General features: G+C 38.2%; 1 protein-coding gene across 10 annotated transcripts in view; it reads right to left on the minus strand.

Moving 5' to 3' along the window:
- The window catches only part of LOC139760374 (uncharacterized), a 72,367-nt gene extending 57,812 nt beyond the window's left edge, over positions 1-14,555 (minus strand). For 4 of the 10 annotated variants that reach the window (XM_071683472.1, XM_071683473.1, XM_071683475.1 and 1 more), the window contains exons 1-2: positions 5,529-7,372; positions 2,560-2,676 (exon numbers count right to left, since the gene is read on the minus strand). In XM_071683472.1, coding sequence (XP_071539573.1) covers positions 2,560-2,676; positions 5,529-5,570 — 159 coding nt within the window. In that variant the 5' untranslated portion in view covers positions 5,571-7,372. The other 6 variants (XM_071683478.1, XM_071683477.1, XM_071683469.1 and 3 more) reach the window with 5 other exon arrangements.
- Between the last annotated feature and the right edge of the window lie 4,390 nt (positions 14,556-18,945).

The raw sequence follows: 18,945 nt of genomic DNA on the forward strand, positions 1-18,945 counted from the left end.
TTAAGCGTCTGGGGTAAACCATGGAAAGTTCTGTGGGGCCTGGATGTGGAAAGGGAGCTGTGGTTTCGGTGCATTACACATGACAGCTAGAGACTGAGTGTGAACAAAGGTGGCCTTGTCTTTCCCTAGTGTATTTTGACTTTCTAAAAGGGGATATATATATATATATGCTGTGTGGAAGGTATTAAGAATATATGGTGTGGGAGGCAAGTTCTTAGAAGCAGTGAAAAGTTTTTATCGAGGATGTAAGGCATGTGTACGTGTAGGAAGAGAGGAAAGTGATTGGTTCTCAGTGAATGTAGGTTTGCGGCAGGGGTGTGTGATGTCTCCATGGTTGTTTAATTTGCTTATGGATGGGGTTGTTAGGGAGGTGAATGCAAGAGTTTTGGAAAGAGGGGCAAGTATGAAGTCTGTTGGGGATGAGAGAGCTTGGGAAGTGAGTCAGTTGTTGTTTGCTGATGATACAGCGCTGGTGGCTGATTCATGTGAGAAACTGCAGAAGCTGGTGACTGAGTTTGGTAAAGTGTGTGAAAGAAGAAAGTTAAGAGTAAATGTGAATAAGAGCAAGGTTATTAGGTACAGTAGGGTTGAGGGTCAAGTCAATTGGGAGGTAAGTTTGAATGGAGAAAAACTGGAGGAAGTAAAGTGTTTTAGATATCTGGGAGTGGATCTGGCAGCGGATGGAACCATGGGAGCGGAAATGGATCATAGGGTGGGGGAGGGGGCAAAAATTCTGGGAGCCTTGAAGAATGTGTGGAAGTCGAGAACATTATCTTGGAAAGCAAAAATGGGTATGTTTGAAGGAATAGTGGTTCCAACAATGTTGTATGGTTGCGAGGCGTGGGCTATGGATAGAGTTGTGCGCAGGAGGATGGATGTGCTGGAAATGAGATGTTTGAGGACAATGTGTGGTGTGAGGTGGTTTGATCGAGTAAGTAACGTAAGGGTACGAGAGATGTGTGGAAATAAAAAGAGCGTGGTTGAGAGAGCAGAAGAGGGTGTTTTGAAATGGTTTGGGCACATGGAGAGAATGAGTGAGGAAAGATTGACCAAGAGGATATGTGTGTCGGAGGTGGAGGGAACGAGAAGTGGGAGACCAAATTGGAGGTGGAAAGATGGAGTGAAAAAGATTTTGTGTGATCGGGGCCTGAACATGCAGGAGGGTGAAAGGAGGGCAAGGAATAGAGTAAATTGGATTGATGTGGTATACCGGGGTTGACGTGCTGTCAGTGGATTGAATCAGGGCATGTGAAGCGTCTGGGGTAAACCATGGAAAGCTGTGTAGGTATGTATATTTGCGTGTGTGGACGTATGTATATACATGTGTATGGGGGTGGGTTGGGCCATTTCTTTCATCTGTTTCCTTGCGCTACCTTGCAAACGCGGGAGACAGCAAAAAAAAAAAAAAAAAAAAAAAAAAAAAAAAAAATATATATATATATATATATATATATATATATATATACATTTCTTTTTTTTTTACATAATGTATTTACATATTCATACATTATAGGGAATGAGTCTTATACTCCTGGGGACCTGGCTGTTGTACTTCTTGTACAATCAAAAATCTTCTGAATATTCTTAAGTTGCCAGAATTTTTCTGACCACTACTCTTACACTAGACCAGTATTTCTTTACATCCTTCTTCATCATCATCTGTCTCACCTTCTGATCATGGCCTTTGGTAACTCTGCTATCAGAGGAACCTAAATGCTGTTATCAGGTCATCCCTTTCTCTTATCCCCTTTAAGGTGAATAGCTGTACACCCTTCAACCTCTCACTGTAGCTAAGCTCTTTTAATTCTAGTGCCATCTTGCTTGCTCTTCTCTGGACCTTCTCAATCATAACTTTGCATTTCTTTGGACAGCTTTTCAAACTACACTAGATATTGAAGTATGGAGGGTAAGAGCAGCCAGATAGAATTAGAACACCTTTAATTCCATCCATGTTCTCTCCAATTACACTGCCTCATGGAGGTGAAGTAGCAGACTAAAGGACAACTGTCATCCATGAGCTGCATTTTGATCCTGAATTGTAATAGCTTGGGACCTGTCACTTTCTATCAGTTTCAGCAAGGTCCAGTTGTGGATGAAGCAAATGTGGAAAGGCTTAGCATGATGAATCACAAGAGTTAAAGTATAATAGTAAGCTGATTGCAGTTTTCTAATGAATTGAAGAGGGGGTGGGTTACTCAAGGCAAAATAGTGTTTCCTGTGCCTGCAAGGAGTGCCTCATTCTAGATCTTTAAGGTGTCCATATAAATATCATGTGCAGTCTTTGATGGTTGTATTTTCAACAGGAGGAAAGATTTCCTGTTGTTGCTCTTTCTATGTATACATATTGCTTGTTTTCATTTAGATATTTAATACTCTATAGGAGTTTAGTCACTCAAAGATTGCTGATATAAAGTACAGATCTTTCCCTAGGGTTATACACCTGACTGTGGGTAATAAATTAATAAATCAGGTGGGTAATAAATCCAGAGTTAGTTCCAGATGCTTATGACAGATATTAGCTTAATTCATTTGGTGTAAATGAAAAAAGGAGACACTAACCTCTGGGAACAACGTCCGTAAATACGTGATTGACGAGATCCCAATTGCTACCAACTTCTTAACAAACAACACTGATTGTTCGTTTGTCTTCTGTTCTTCAGGAAAAATTGTAGACCACTGCAAAAGAATATATGTCTACTCAAAATTGTAAAAAGGTGTTTTATGAGAATAGTAATTTGAGATAAGTCTAAATACTTCAAAAGATCTCTAGAAGGTTACTAATTTTAGGCAAAAGAAATCTAAGAACCAACTTATATCATATAAACACTTCCAAAGAGTGAAGGTTGGTAATTTCAAGCAAAAGAAATCTGAGGTAACTAGTTTATTTCAAACAAAATTCTGTGTGCAACATGCTATATGCAACTTTTTTAATTCTTTTAAACTCTTATTTAGAAAGTTTCGATGTGTAAAACATATCAAGAAGCTGATGTTTTTATGGGTTATAAATATCCAATTTCACATTTACAAATGCACACTTTTATGAAGTTTCATCTGCTATAAGTATAAATTTTGATAATGATACTGATTTGACAGTAATCTAAATTTCGGAAATCCTTGTTGCAGAACATAATCAGCTACACAATATTCATTATCCATGGAAACTGCACTTGGATGATATGCATGAGGTAAGTGTTTTTATTGTGAACTATTTATGCTAATAAAAGTATCTTGGCACTGCCTTGTTGAAGCAGGGGGTTGTGATGCTGTTTCCTGTGGGGTGGGGTGGCGCCAAGAATGAATGAAGGCAAGCAAATACGAAAATGTACATGTGTATATATGTTTATGTTTGTGTATGTATATGTTGATATGTATATGTGTGTGTATGGGCATTTAAGTATATACAGGTACACCACCGATTTTCTGGCAATGGATGGTTCAGCACCTCCTTAGTTCGGACAAAATTACGTGAAGGAACTTGAAATTACCGCAGCCACCAGGACAGTTTACTGGGCAGCCACAGATGGCATTGTGTGTAGGGCACACTTATTTACATTCTTTACACTGCACTTGGTGATACTGCAATTCTGGGAGATCCTTAGCTTATTTTGCTTAAATTTAACCCTAGCTATGGCTTCTAGGACATATGAGTGTCAGTCGTGGTGTCAAACATAAACACCAGTCCATATCGATCCAAAATAAAGTAGAAGTTGAAAAAAATGGACCGTGGTGATTCAGTGCATAAGCTGTGTGACATCTACAGCATTGGTTCATCAACTGTTTATGATATAAAGAAGCAAAGGTAGAAAATAATGAAATTCTATGCAGACAGCGATTCCAAGAGGCAAATGTCGATTAGAGAAACTATGAAAGATGGTAAGAGTACTGAGCATGATTGTGATGATGCAATGGTTTCGACAGCGTCGAAGTGATGGAGTGGACTTGTCAGGTAGCATGATAATGGATCAGGCTAAGTTGTTTCATAAAGAACTGAAATTACAACATGAGTGTGACTATAGTGAAGGATGGATTCAAAGATTCAAGAAGCATCATGGAATTTCCATGAATAAAGTGTGCGGAGAAAAGCAGTCTGCCAACCATCAGGCAGCTGCTGAGTATGTGGACGAATTTGCAAAACTCGTAGCTGGAAAGCACCTCAGTCATGAGCAGGGGTATAATGTATTTCATTCATGTATTAAATTTACATTTAATATTTGTTTACTTTAAATTTCTAGCAGTCCATGGTATACTTTAGACACAAGAGAGGTGTAAAATTAGTGGGGTAGAGGTGTGTTGATGAATTATTATTACTTGACCACGGTTGGTACGGCAAAATGGTTAATTCGGAGAGGCTTTGGAACCAAGTGCCGGAAAATTGGTGGTGTACCTAAATATGCATATATGAGTGGATGGGCCATTCTTCGTCTGTTTTCCTGGTGCTACCTCACTGACAAGGGAAACAGTGATCAAGTATAATAAATATAAATGAAAGACAAAAGTATCAGAAATAGATGGATACTTTAACCAGTAATAAGTTCTACAAATAACAAAAGAGGGCAGTTCAGAGGGAGATAATAGGTGCACCTCAAAGGTTCTGTCACTTAAGGTATGCCAGCATACATAAGGGTTGGGAATCACTGCTGTAACCCATAACCAAGAGAAAAAGACTCATCTAATTTTAAAAAAAATATCTAAAGACACTCATAACCATATTATACTTTTTATCATACCTGACTGCCGTTTGCCGCATAAGACAGGAAGCACCAGGAACAGACAAAGATAGAATGCAGCTGCTCACATCCATTCTCTAGCTGTCATTTGTAATGAACCACAACCAAAGCTTCCTATCCAAAACCAGGATCCACACACCTTTTCAACATTTACCCCAGATGCTTCATATGCCCTGGTTTAGCCCACTGACAGAATCTGACCCTAGCATTCCTCATCATTCCAGTTAACTATATCCCTTAATCTCCTTTCACCCTTCTGCACATTCAGGCCCTAATCATTCAAAATCCATTTCACTCCATCCTTCCATCTCCAATTTGGTCTCCCTGTTCCCCTTGTTCCCTCCACTACTGACAAATGTATCTTATTTATCACCCTTTCCTCACTCATTCTAACCATATGTCCAAACCATTGCAGCAAATCCTCTTCAGCTCTCTCAACCACTCTCTTTTTATTACCACACTTCTCTCTTCCCATATCAGTACTTACCTCATCAAACCACCTCACACCACATATTCTCAAATGTTTCCTCTCCAACACATCCATCCTCCTCTGTACAACCTTATCTATAGCCCATGCTTCGCATCCATATAATATTGTTGAGACTTCTATACCTTCACACACACCCATTTTTGCTCTTGCAGATAATGTTCTTAAGCACTCTCAGAACCTTCACATCCCCTCTTAAAACTCAATTCTGCTTCCATTTGCTGTCATATCTACAATCAAGTATCTAAAATGCTTCCCTGCTATTACTCTTACTTCCCTAAAAATCACTCAGATAAGTTAGTTTTCCCACTTACTGTATTTGTGGCCTGTTTGTCCCGAACCATCTGTGCTGTCATTGCCAATGCAAACTAAAGTTCCAGCCAAAGAAAATTATCTCCAAAAGTCTGTGGAGAACAATGTCATCATACAATAAAAAAATAAGACACAAGTGTTTAATTATGCAATAACCTATGCAAATTTCTAGACATACATTTCCATCGAAAAAAATTTCAAATCAATACAGATAGAAATTATTTAATGTGTATTCTCACTATAAAGAACTGAGTGGCATTTGGCTTTTTCTAAATTTCAACTGAAAGCTAAAATATCGTAAGAATATCTACAATCACAGAGTATCTTATCCATCATAAGCTGCCAGCATAACTAACCATTTCTTGTCTTGCATAATGTGAAGGAAATTTTGGCAACATACCACAACTGTATAACTGCTTTTAAAGCACAAAATCTGAATCATTTCCAATATATAAAGCTGGCTTCAGTGTACAATGTTGTTACAATTATGGTAGTGAAACCCAGATGTACCATTCTAAAATACTATCAAAAGTGAATTCAAAATGACTTCCATATGTTCTTTGCTATAACGTCTTGTTTGTTCAGATATATCCCACATGAGAGAACACTCATCATTTTACCAATAAGATACATATTCTGAATAGGTAACAAATTTGTAACGAGCCTTTTCAAACATTGGATGTAAGACAAACTTTTCTCAACCATTCCTTTACAATAGGACAAAAAAAAAAATAATTGAATAACAAATCACAGTAGTAACTTGCAACTAAAAGAAATATGAGAAGTCACCTTCAACAAGGTTGCATCATCATCAATAGATGGGAACATCTTGCTCCACTAGAGTTTATCGATTCCCTGCCCCTGTACAAAAAGCAGCCTCAAAGCTGCAAAAGCCCCATCAAAGGGGTTCTAAGGTTGTTTAATAAAAATAATATAAAGGGAGGGGGGGGGGGTGCTATTTCCTGTGTGGCAAGGTAGCAACAGGAATGGATGAAGGCATGCAAACATGAATATGTACATGAGTATATATGTATATGTCTATGTTCGTATACAGTGATATGTTTATGTATGTATATGTGCATGTATGGGCATTTATGTATATATATGTGTATAAGAGTGGTTGGGCCATTTTTCATCTGTTTCCTGGAGCTGCCTCTGACATGGGAAACAGTGATTAAGCATAATAATAAATACATAAATAATTTATGTATGAACTCACTATAAATGTAACAACCTTAAAACATTCTAATTGGCTCTTTCCTAAAAAATACATTGCATGTTTTAAAAGGGAAACTACCTATAAAACAACTTAACCCTTTGTGTACATAACTATGGCACACAAAAAAAATTGAAGTCTCCATGTTGGCACCATTACCTTTCAAAATATAAAACACACTCAAACTTGAAAAAGGGAAAATGAAAAGACAAAATATAAAGACAAAAATAAACAGAAATTGTATCATGGTCTCTCTGATGTGTAAACAGGAACAATTGTGGGAGAAAGGATGTTTACATCCCACCTCTGAGAAATGAGAAACATTCAACTTCTAAAGCTTCAATTTACATATGCACACATGTATTTTCGTGGAGGGATATAAATTCAATTAGATTCATGTTGTCTTGGTAGAGTTGGCAAGCATAAACATGAGACAGAAAATTAATCAGAGTATTGTTGATTTGTATATGTGCATGTATGGGCGCTCATGTACATATATATGAGGTAGGGCCATTCTTCGTCTGTTTCCTGGAGCTGCCTCAATGATACGGTAAAAGCAATTAAGTAAAATAATTGGCGAAAATTCTGGGGGCCTTGAAGAATGTGTGGAAGTCGAGAACATTATCTCGGAAAGCAAAAATGGGTATGTTTGAAGGAATAGTGGTTCCAACAATGTTGTATGGTTGCGAGGCGTGGGCTATGGATAGAGTTGTGCGCAGGAGGATGGATGTGCTGGAAATGAGATGTTTGAGGACAATGTGTGGTGTGAGGTGGTTTGATCGAGTGAGTAACGTAAGGGTAAGAGAGATGTGTGGAAATAAAAAGAGCGTGGTTGAGAGAGCAGAAGAGGGTGTTTTGAAGTGGTTTGGGCACATGGAGAGAATGAGTGAGGAAAGATTGACCAAGAGGATATATGTGTCGGAGGTGGAGGGAACGAGGAGAAGAGGGAGACCAAAATGGAGGTGGAAAGATGGAGTGAAAAAGATTTTGTGTGATCGGGGCCTGAACATGCAGGAGGGTGAAAGGAGGGCAAGGAATAGAGTGAATTGGAGCGATGTGGTATACAGGGGTTGACGTGCTGTCAGTGGATTGAATCGGGGCATGTGAAGCGTCTGGGGTAAACCATGGAAAGCTGTGTAGGTATGTATATTTGCGTGTGTGGACGTATGTATATACATGTGTATGGGGGGGGGGGTTGGGCCATTTCTTTCGTCTGTTTCCTTGCGCTACCTCGCAAACGCGGGAGACAGCGACAAAGTATAAAAAAAAAAAAAAAAATTTATGTTATCCCTGGGGAAGGGGAAAAAGAATACTTCCCATGTATTCCCTGCGTGTCGTATAAGGCAACTAAAAGGGGAGGGAGCAGGGGGGGCTGGAAATCTTCCTCTCCTTTTTAATTTTCCAAAGGAAGGAATAGAGAAGGGGCCAAGTGAGGATTTCCCTTAAAGGATCAGTCCTCTGTCCTTAACACTACCTTGCTAAAGCGGGAAATGGCATATAGCATGAAAATAAAAAATTATGTACGAACACACTATAAATGTAACAACCTTAGAACATCTTAAAGGGCTTTTTCCTAAAAAAAAAATACATTACACGTTTTAAAAAGGAAACTACCCATAAAACAACTTAACCCTTTGTGTACATACCAGGTACACTACACACCTTACTCTGTATAACTATGGCACACACAAAAAAAATTGAAGTCTCAATATTGGCACCATTACTTTTCAAAATATAAAAGACACTCAAACTTGGAAAGGGAAAATGAAAAGACAAAAATAAACAGAAATTCTATCACGGTCTCTCTGATGTGTACACAGGAACAATTGTGAGAGAAGGGATGTTTACATCCCACCTCTGAGAAATGAGAAACTTTCAACTTCTAAAGCTTCAATTTACATATGCAAACATGTATTTTCCTGGAGGGATATAAAGAAATTCAAAATGATCAATTAGATTCATGTTGTCTTGGTAGGGTTGGCAAGCATGAATATGAGACATAATCAATCATAGTAACGTTGATATGTATATATACGTATGTGTGCATGTATGGGCATTTATGTATTTTCATGTATATATACGTATGTGTGCATGTATGGGCATTTATGTATTTTCATGAGTATATGAGTGGTAGGGCCATTCTTCTGTTTCCTGGAACTGCCTTACTGACAGAAAACAGCAATTAAGTATAATAATAAATACATAAATAATCTATGTTATCTATGGGGATAGGGGAGAAAGATTAATTCCCACATATTCCCTGTGTGCCGTAGAAGGTGACTAAGTGGGGAAGGAGCAGGGGCTGGAAATCCTCCCCTCTTGTTTTTAGTTTTCCAAAAGAAGGAAGAGAGAAGGGGGCCAAGTGAGGATTTCCCTCAAAGGCTCAGTCCTCTGATCTTAATGCTACCTCGCTAATGCAGGAAATGGCGAATATGAAAAAAAATTATGTATGAACACAGAATATAACAACCTTAAAATATTTTAATGGGCTCTTTCTTAAAAAAATACATTACATATTTTAAAAGGAAAACTACCTATAGAACAACTTAACCCTTTGTGTACATACCAGGTACACTACACACCTTACTCTGTATAACTATGGCACACACAAAAAAAATTGAAGTCCCCATGTTGGCCCCTTTATCTTTCAAAATATAAAACACAAACTTGGAAAGGGATAATGAAAAGACAAAATATACAGACAAAAATAAACAGAAATTGTATCATGGTCTCTCTGATGTGCAAACAGGAACAATTGTGGGAGAAAGGATTTTTACATCCTAACACTGAAAAATGAGAAACATTCAACTTCTAAAGCTTCAAATTACATATGCACACATGTATTTTCCAGGAGGGATATAAAGAAATTCAAAATGATCAATTAGATTCATGTTGTCTTGGTAAGGTTGGCAAGCATAAATATGATACATAATTAATCACAATAACATTGATATGTATATGTATATGAAAATGTACGGGCATTCACGTATTTATTTATTTATTTATTTTGCTTTGTCGCTGTCTCCTGCGTTAGCGAGGTAGCGCAAGGAAACAGACGAAAGAATGGTCCAACCCACCCACATACACATGTATATACCTACACATCCACACACGCAAATATACATACCTATACTTCTCAACGTATACATATATATATATATATATATATATATATATTTTTTTTTTCATACTATTCGCCATTTCCCGCGATAGCAAGGTAGCGTTAAGAACAGAGGACTGGGCCTTTGAGGGAATATCCTCACCTGGCCCCCTTCTCTGTTCCTTCTTTTGGAAAAAAAAAAAAAAAAAAAAAAAAAAAAAAAAAAAAAAAACGAGAGGGGAGGATTTCCAGCCCCCCGCTCCCTTCCCTTTTAGTCGCCTTCTATGACACGCAGGGAATACGTGGGAAGTATTCTTTCTCCCCTATCCCCAGGGATATATATATATATATAGCACAATATCTGTTTCCTTGTGCTATATATATATATATATATATATATATATATATATATATATATATATATATATATATATATCCCTGGGGATAGGGGAGAAAGAATACTTCCCACGTATTCCCTGCATGTCGTAGAAGGCGACTAAAAGGGGAGGGAGTGGGGGGCTGGAAATCCTCCCCTCTCAATTTTTTTTAATTTTCCAAAAGAAGGAACAGAGAAGGGGGCCAGGTCAGGATATTCCCTCAATGGCCCAGTCCTCTGTTCTTAACGCTACCTCGCTAACGCGGGAAATGGCGAATAGTTTGAAAAAAAAAAAATATATATATATATATATATATATATATATATATATGAGTTTGAATGGAGAAAAACTGGAGGAAGTGAAGTGTTTTAGATATCTGGGAGTGGATCTGTCAGCGGATGGAACCATGGAAGCGGAAGTGGATCATAGGGTGGGGGAGGGGGCGAAAATTTTGGGAGCCTTGAAAAATGTGTGGAAGTCGAGAACACTATCTCGGAAAGCAAAAATGGGTATGTTTGAGGGAATAGTGGTTCCAACAATGTTGTATGGTTGCGAGGCGTGGGCTATGGATAGAGATGTGCGCAGGAGGATGGATGTGCTGGAAATGAGATGTTTGAGGACAATGTGTGGTGTGAGGTGGTTTGATCGAGTAAGTAACGTAAGGGTAAGAGAGATGTGTGGAAATAAAAAGAGCGTGGTTGAGAGAGCAGAAGAGGGTGTTTTGAAATGGTTTGGGCACATGGAGAGAATGAGTGAGGAGAGATTGACCAAGAGGATATATGTGTCGGAGGTGGAGGGAACAAGGAGAAGAGGGAGACCAAATTGGAGGTGGAAAGATGGAGTGAAAAAGATTTTGTGTGATCGGGGCCTGAACATGCAGGAGGGTGAAAGGAGGGCAAGAAATAGAGTGAATTGGAGTCATGTGGTATACAGGGGTTGACGTGCTGTCAGTGGATTGAAGCAAGGCATGTGAAGCGTCTGGGGTAAACCATGGAAAGCTGTGTAGGTATGTATATTTGCGTGTGTGGACGTGTGTATGTACATGTGTATGGGGGGGGGGGGGGTTGGGCCATTTCTTTCGTCTGTTTCCTTGCGCTACCTCGCAAACGCGGGAGACGGCGACAAAGTATAAAAAAAAAAAAAAAAAAAAAAAAAAATATATATATATATATATATATATATATACACACACACAGACATATACATATATACACATGTAAATAATTCATACTGTCTGCCTTTATTCATTCCCATCGCCACCCCGCCACACATGAAACAACAACCCCCTCCCCCCCTCATGTGCGCAAGGTAGCGCTAAGAAAAGACAACAAAGGCCACATTCATTCACACTCAGTCTCTAGCTGTCATGTAATAATGCACCGAAACCACAGCTCCCTTTCCACATCAGGCCCCACAGAACTTTCCATGGTTTACCCCATGCTTCACATGCCCTGGTTAAATCCATTGACAGCACATCGACCCCGGTATACTACATTCTATTCCTTACAAGCCTTTCACCCTCCTGCATGTTCAGGCCCTGATCACTCAAAATCTTTTTCACGCCATCTTTCTACCTCCAATTTAGTCTCCCACTTCTTGTTCCCTCCACCTCTGACACATATATCCTCTTGGTCAATCTTTCCTCACTCATTCTCTCCATGTGACCAAACCATTTCAAAACACCCTCTTCTGCTCTCTCAATCACTCTTTTTATTACCACACATCTCTCTAACCCTATTATTACTTACTTGATCAAACCACCTCACACCACGTTGTCCTCAAACATCTCATTTCCAGCACATCCACCTTCCTCCGCACAATTCTATCCATGGCCCATGCCCCGCAACCATATAACATTGTTGGAACCACTATTCATGTATATATATGTGTATATGAGTGGTAGGGCCATTCTTCATCTGCCTCCCGGAGCTGCCTCACTGTCATGACTATTAAAACCTCAGAGACCCACTTCTTGACAACTTCTCTGGAGATGGCTTCAAGAGAGTTTTCAGTTCTAGAGCAAGAAATTGCATCAGTGGTTTTCTGACCTCAACCTCCTTACAATTACCACAATTTTGCTTTTTATCTTGTGGAAACTGCCAGAGCAGCACCTTGGAATTTTACAAATGAACAATTAATATGTTTGTATGTACTGCAAATCCTCATTTCTGTACCGAACACATAAACATGAGAGGCACACAGGTCCCAAAGCTGAAACATAAGCTTCCTTTTTCTAGCAAATTGCTGTACCCAAGCAACTTGTTTAATAAGATTAAATATGATTCTACTTTATTCATACAGCCCCAAGACCCCATTTATAGTGCTTCTGTTCTCTAATTAGTAGTGATGGACTTCAGGAATGAAAAGTTCCTCAACAATACTGTTCCCCTTTTTGTCCATTCATGATACATCTTTGCTGAAGATGACATTTCAACTGCAATGTATCCAAATGAATGCATTCTATTAACACTTACTTAACAATAATGGTATGCAAATAAATAAAGGCACACTCCAAAAATATACCTTTCCCACTATGAGAAGTAGTCATCTTTCTTCACCGAAACTTCCTGAAACAGGTATCACAAAAGAGTAAGAATGGTTAGCAGTATTCAAGGATTACTTCCCATATCGGTTATGTCAATAAATTACAATAATGTCCTGTGATTATAGACTATCATAAAGTCAATTAATCGAAGTATGCCTCAAAATTTTGCCTAAAGCCTTAATGAAAAGAATCATGGGTAATTCCTTGCTCTCCTTTCTTATAGAGGACACTTAACCTATACAAACTTTCTAATAGGAAACATAATGCAAACTAGACACTAAATTAATACACATCACATGACATGACATCCAAGAGAATTGTTACTTCATGAAAAGTTAAACTTTAGAATCATAAATATTGTTCCATCTGCATACATCATAAATCTTAACATGTCAAAATTCATTTCCATATCAATGAAGACTCACAGACTAAGTTCAGGTAAACAATTTGTAGTTTAAATAAATAAAAGCAAGTAAAAGAAAGCTGCAATTAACACAATACAGAGCACTCAAGACAATCACTGGCTGCCTGGCACTGCAAACACCCAACATCTATATCATGAAACAAAAATCCTCTCAATACAATCCAACTTTAATATTCTCAGCAAATAATTTCCTGCAACAGCACTAAACAATGGTCATCCAAACCACTATATAATTGGCCACCAAAACAGATGTAGATATAAAAAGATTCCACATGTAGATACAAAAAACTTACCCTTGCTTCACAATACAGCGACCTATACTTACTCTGAGATCTCACCAAAACAATCCTAAAATGTATTCACATCAAAATGATCCAAGAGGCATAAAACAACCTCTTTCCAAACTCAAACAGAATATACATCTTAAAAAGCATGCACATCTCAAATAGTATATACATCCATCTGGAACCGAACTACCAAGAGATGTATGAGTTACATGTCTACAATCTGGACGTCACCCATGTACTCGGAAGTCCGGACAGGGATGAGATAGTGTCATGATGAAGTTCTGGGAAACTAAAAGCTAGTTAGTGAGAATACAGTTCTGGAAAACCCAAAGTTACACTGTAAGTTATGGTAAAGTCACGATAAACCAGAAATTTGTTGTTCATGGAAACCACAAGCTATTTATTAAGTCAAGGAAACCACAAGGTCCTCAGGCAACATTATTTACTAATTAAGGTTGATGGCGTTACCTCTGATATGACCATAAAGGATCAGGTCAAAGGCCTAACCATCCATCATATCCAAGGGCCGAACTATTATGCTCTTGGGGTTATATCCCACACATTTCTAAAAATTCCGTGCATTGTAACAACCCCAGATGTATAACCCGTAGTCCTTATATCTGCCATACACGTACACAACCATAAGAAATACAAATGTAGAATGTTACAAGTGTTCATTTTGGTCAGTATTCTCACATAAACATCAAATGATTGTTTTATGATTAAATTTTCAAAGTATATTATAACGTTCATGCTATTAGGTAACTCGTTATACTGTTTTTAAAGGAAACTGAAACGAAAGTACGCTGAACTATGAAGCTGACGGGTGTCCTGCCTAATATGATCTTAAACGCATTTCACCATTCCGGTTGCTGATAATATTAATACTATTACGCCATTGTGATACTACTCCATGCTCCTCTTTCACATCCAATTTCAATCATTTCATCTTAAATTACAATCTTTCCTTCCTCTTTATATCGCCATATATTTACATTATTGACCACAGTAAAACATGTACAAGTAACTTATTTACACTGAAAGAAGACCATAAGTTTGCCGCCAATCACCAAGAACGACGTAATCCACTTACCCAACATGCGGCTTAACTGCAAGCGGGAAATGAGGAATTTCTTCAGTGACCGCGATTATAAAATTTTAATACTTGCTCTGTCAGAAATTTCTTGCTCTATTAATCAATATAAAATGACATATGTACCAGAAATGTATATGTTCTTATGTATATTAATTGCTAATATATTGCCCACAGAGGGATAATAATCACAACTCGAAAAATGTACCCATATATCACAGAAGTTCCAGCAAACAGCACACATCGTTATGTATGTCACCGCCATATCATGAGATCCACGTAAAACCTGTTAAACTTGGCGCAATTCATGATAGGAGTGAAGAAAGCTTGCCACATCTAATACACTATGCGGGTCGACTAAAGACATACAAAATTACATTCTATAAATTATATCAAGTGCTAATCATAGATAATCAACAGACGTCTAACGTGATTAGTTGCATATCACAAATAACCACACGCCAAAGCCCAGAAAGCTAGTACATCTAAATTATCAAACCATACACACGTAACAATGAGCCATGTACACATCATTGATGACAAAACACACGCTGTTCACTAATGATGCTCAAATTATGTCAATTATGTCAAGCACACGTCAGACAATAAAACGAGCACTGGTAAGACAATAAACAAAGCACACATTAAAGATGATTAATCAGGCTAATTGCAGCTAATAAACTAGACACATCATGATAACTAGGTACACATTACAAATGGTAAACTAAGAACAAGCAGAGATGGAACCGGATCACATAGTCATTAGCATATTTCCATTCACTTGTTCTAGTTTCCGTAAACCAGAATCTTACAAAATGATCAGTACGTGTTTCCTAGTCCTAACCTACATATAAGGTGATTGAATAGATGAACACCATGTGGAGTGTCTTCCCCATTTATAATTGTATAAACATCTAATTAGCATATCTTTCAAATGCTGACCGAGTACAAAAAATTAGGAGCAAAATTCCCGCTTTGAGAAGGGGGTTCAGGTGACATAAATCAACTACCCACAGATGTTTTGTGATTTTGTAGTTATGCTCATCCAAGCTTGTAAATGATTATGTTCATCCAAATTTTCCGTTCCAAGTGATAGCTATCCATTTTTAGGCAGAGTTCAATTTTTTTCTGCTGCTTTTGGGATTAGGGGTTAATGATTTGGTGGTTTTTGCAATAATGTGATTGGCTGGCAGATGTAAAGTGGGTTATTTGAAGAGGCAAACTAAGCTAGAGTGAGAGGGACTTGCTTTTACTTTGTTTCAGTAGCCCTTAAGAACAGAAAAACTGTGCACTTAAACTGCTTCTCACGTCTAATAAATTAATGTCCAATCAAGGATTTTTATTTTTGATACTGGTTGAGGAAGTAGACAGTGCTGAGGGGTAGGGAGAGGCAATAGAGTTGCTGGACTGCCTGCATCATTCTGATATACTTTCGAATGATCTGCATCATATAACTGAACAACATTCCTTTTTCATTTCGGCCTTAGTTTTTTCTTATTGATGTGGAAGGTCTAATTACGTACTTGGGGGGGAAAGTATGATTTTCTAATTGACTTGAAACATCAAGCTAACAGTGTTAAATGTTTTAGTTTAGGAAATTAACTATATAATAAGTTTTGGTGGAAAGTTGACATGAATTATAAAGCTGACTTACAGTTTGCTGTTTATGGTGCATTTCATTTCAAAAGGATAATTTCTTTAATCATTTATACATTGTAATGATATTTTTTCATGAATAAGATCTGGCTTATGCTATACATCAGGATTTCTAATGTCACTACAGGAGAGAAATTATACTTAAATTTCGTATGTCTAAGTGGAATGCTCAATGATGTCTCTCACTGGATTCCCTACATCAACATGTTTGATAAAGTTACTGTAAAATAGTTTGGGGAGGTGATAGTTTGCTGGGATATGCCAATTTCTATAGCCTAGCACATCCAGATACAGGTTTATGTTAAGTCCTATAATTATAATTTACTCATTAGTTGAATTTCAGTATTAATTCATTTTTTATTTCTGGATGTTTCCCAACTAGTTTATAATTCGAAACAATCAGAACAACGCACTGAAATGATTAGGACCACAAGCCTACCAAAAAAGTTACTTTTTTGGTCCAGAGAATACTTTCCTGTGACAACCTCTTTCCTCTAGCCCAGGAATTAGTTGGGATTTATTCACCTGTCATGTCATGAATAGGAAAATCCATCATTGGAACAGAACACACTAAGAATTAAATTACTGTAAATATAAAAGAATGTGAGTAGCGTGAGGATAAGAGAACAAATGGGAGCAACAGTGAAGGAAGCAGATACATAAGCAGTAAACAAGCAAAAAACAGGTTGAGAGTTGATAGAAGTGAGTATTTTGAAGGGCTTTTGAATGTAAGATGATGGTGTAGCAAATGAGGGGTGTTTGGGGCATAGAAGTATGCAAGCATAAGTAATGGAAAGTGGTTTGGTGATAGTGGAAATGGTGAAAGGTTTGTGTTCGACAAAGTGTGACACAGCAGCTGGAGAGTTAAAACTTTAAGGGGGTGACTGTGTTGTTAATTGGTCAGTTAGGTTTGTAGCAACTATGTGGGTCAAAATGAGATGTCTCAGGATTGGTGGAATGCCTCTATGGAAGTACTGTGTGAAGGCAAGGGGTACAAAAGTGAATATTCAAATTATAGAGATGATGTCTGGGGCAATTGAGGTGGCTGGGCACTATCAGTGATTGCTTTTTACCTGATTTATGGAAGGAGTACCTAGATTTTACAAAGTTGATTTTAAACACAATATTATAGAAAAACAACCAGTTTTGAGGTGGAACTGGTTTTTAGAATGCTGGATTTGAAAAGTTTTACTATACAGGTCAATAATAGATAGTCTTAATAAGAGGGCGACAAAGGTTCTGGGTGCAATGTGAATGTAGATCATTGACTGTTAGAGAAAAACTGGGTGTGTTTGACTGAATGCAGTGGTGTGAGGAAGGCAGATCATATATGGAATAACAGTGTCAGAGCAAAACATGTTGTAAGCACTTTTGACCGAGAGAACTGATCAGGCTGGACCCTGAATGCAAAGGAACTGAAAGAGGGCGTATGTGTTAAAAATGGAAAGCCTGAGGACAGTATGCGGTGTGAGGAAGGTGGATCATATAAGAAATAACTGTGTAAGAGCAAAATGTGTAGTAAGCACTGTGTGACTGAGAGAGCTGATCAGGCTGTGCTGATATAGTATAGACATATGGAGAGGATGAGTGAAGAAAGATTGATAGAGAGGATCTACATTCACTCTCAATTTTCTCCTTTCACTCACTTTTCCAAACTCAGTCACCAACCTCTGCAGTTCCTCACTTGAATCAGCCACCAGTGCTGTATCATCAACAAACAGCAACTGACTCACTTCCCAGGCCCTCTCATCCCTAACAGACTGCATACTCGTCCCTCTCTCCAAAACTCTTGCATTTACCTACCTAACCACCCTATCCATAAACAAATTAAACAATCACTGAGAACATCACATACCCCTGCCACTTGCCGACCTTCACTGGGGACCAGTCATTATCCATTCTCCCTACTCATACACATGCCTTACATCCTTGATAAAAACTTTTCAATGCTTCTAACAGCTTACCTCCCACACTACATACTCTTACGACCTTCCACAAAGCATCTCTATCAACCCTATCATATGCCTTCTCTAGATCCATAAATACTACATACAGATCCATCTGTCTTTCTAAATATTTCTCACACACATTCTTCAAAGCAAATACCTGATCTACACATCCTTTATCACTGCTGAAACCACACTGCTCCTCCACAGTCTGATGCCCTGTACATGCCATCACCCTATCAATCAATACCCTCCCATACAAATTCCAGGAATACTCAACAAACTTATGCCTCCGTAGTTTGAACACACACTTTTATCCCCTTTGCCTTTGTACAATGTCATTATGTAGGCATTCCGCCAATCCTCAGGCATTTCACCATGGTCCATATATACAGTGAATATCCTTACCAACCAGTCAACACCACAGTTCACCGCCTCTCTTAATAAAATCGACTGCAGTATCATCCAAACTCAATGCCTTGCAGGAATTCATCTTCCACAAGGCTTTCATCACCTCCTCTCTCTTAACCAAACCATTCTCCCTGACCCTATCACTTCCCACACCACCCCATCCAAAACACCTGCCACTCTATCATCACACACTCAACAAGCCTTGAAAATACTCACTCCATCCCCTTCTCACTTCATCACTATCTGTTATCACTTTCCCCTTGCTCCCTTCATTGTTCCCATTTGTTCTCTTTTCTTTTGCATGTTATTTACCTCCTTCCAAAACATCTTTTTATTCTCCCTAAGGTTAAATGATAATCTCTCA

This window comes from Panulirus ornatus, chromosome 36 (genome assembly GCF_036320965.1).
Source record: "Panulirus ornatus isolate Po-2019 chromosome 36, ASM3632096v1, whole genome shotgun sequence".
Taxonomy (NCBI): domain Eukaryota; kingdom Metazoa; phylum Arthropoda; class Malacostraca; order Decapoda; family Palinuridae; genus Panulirus; species Panulirus ornatus.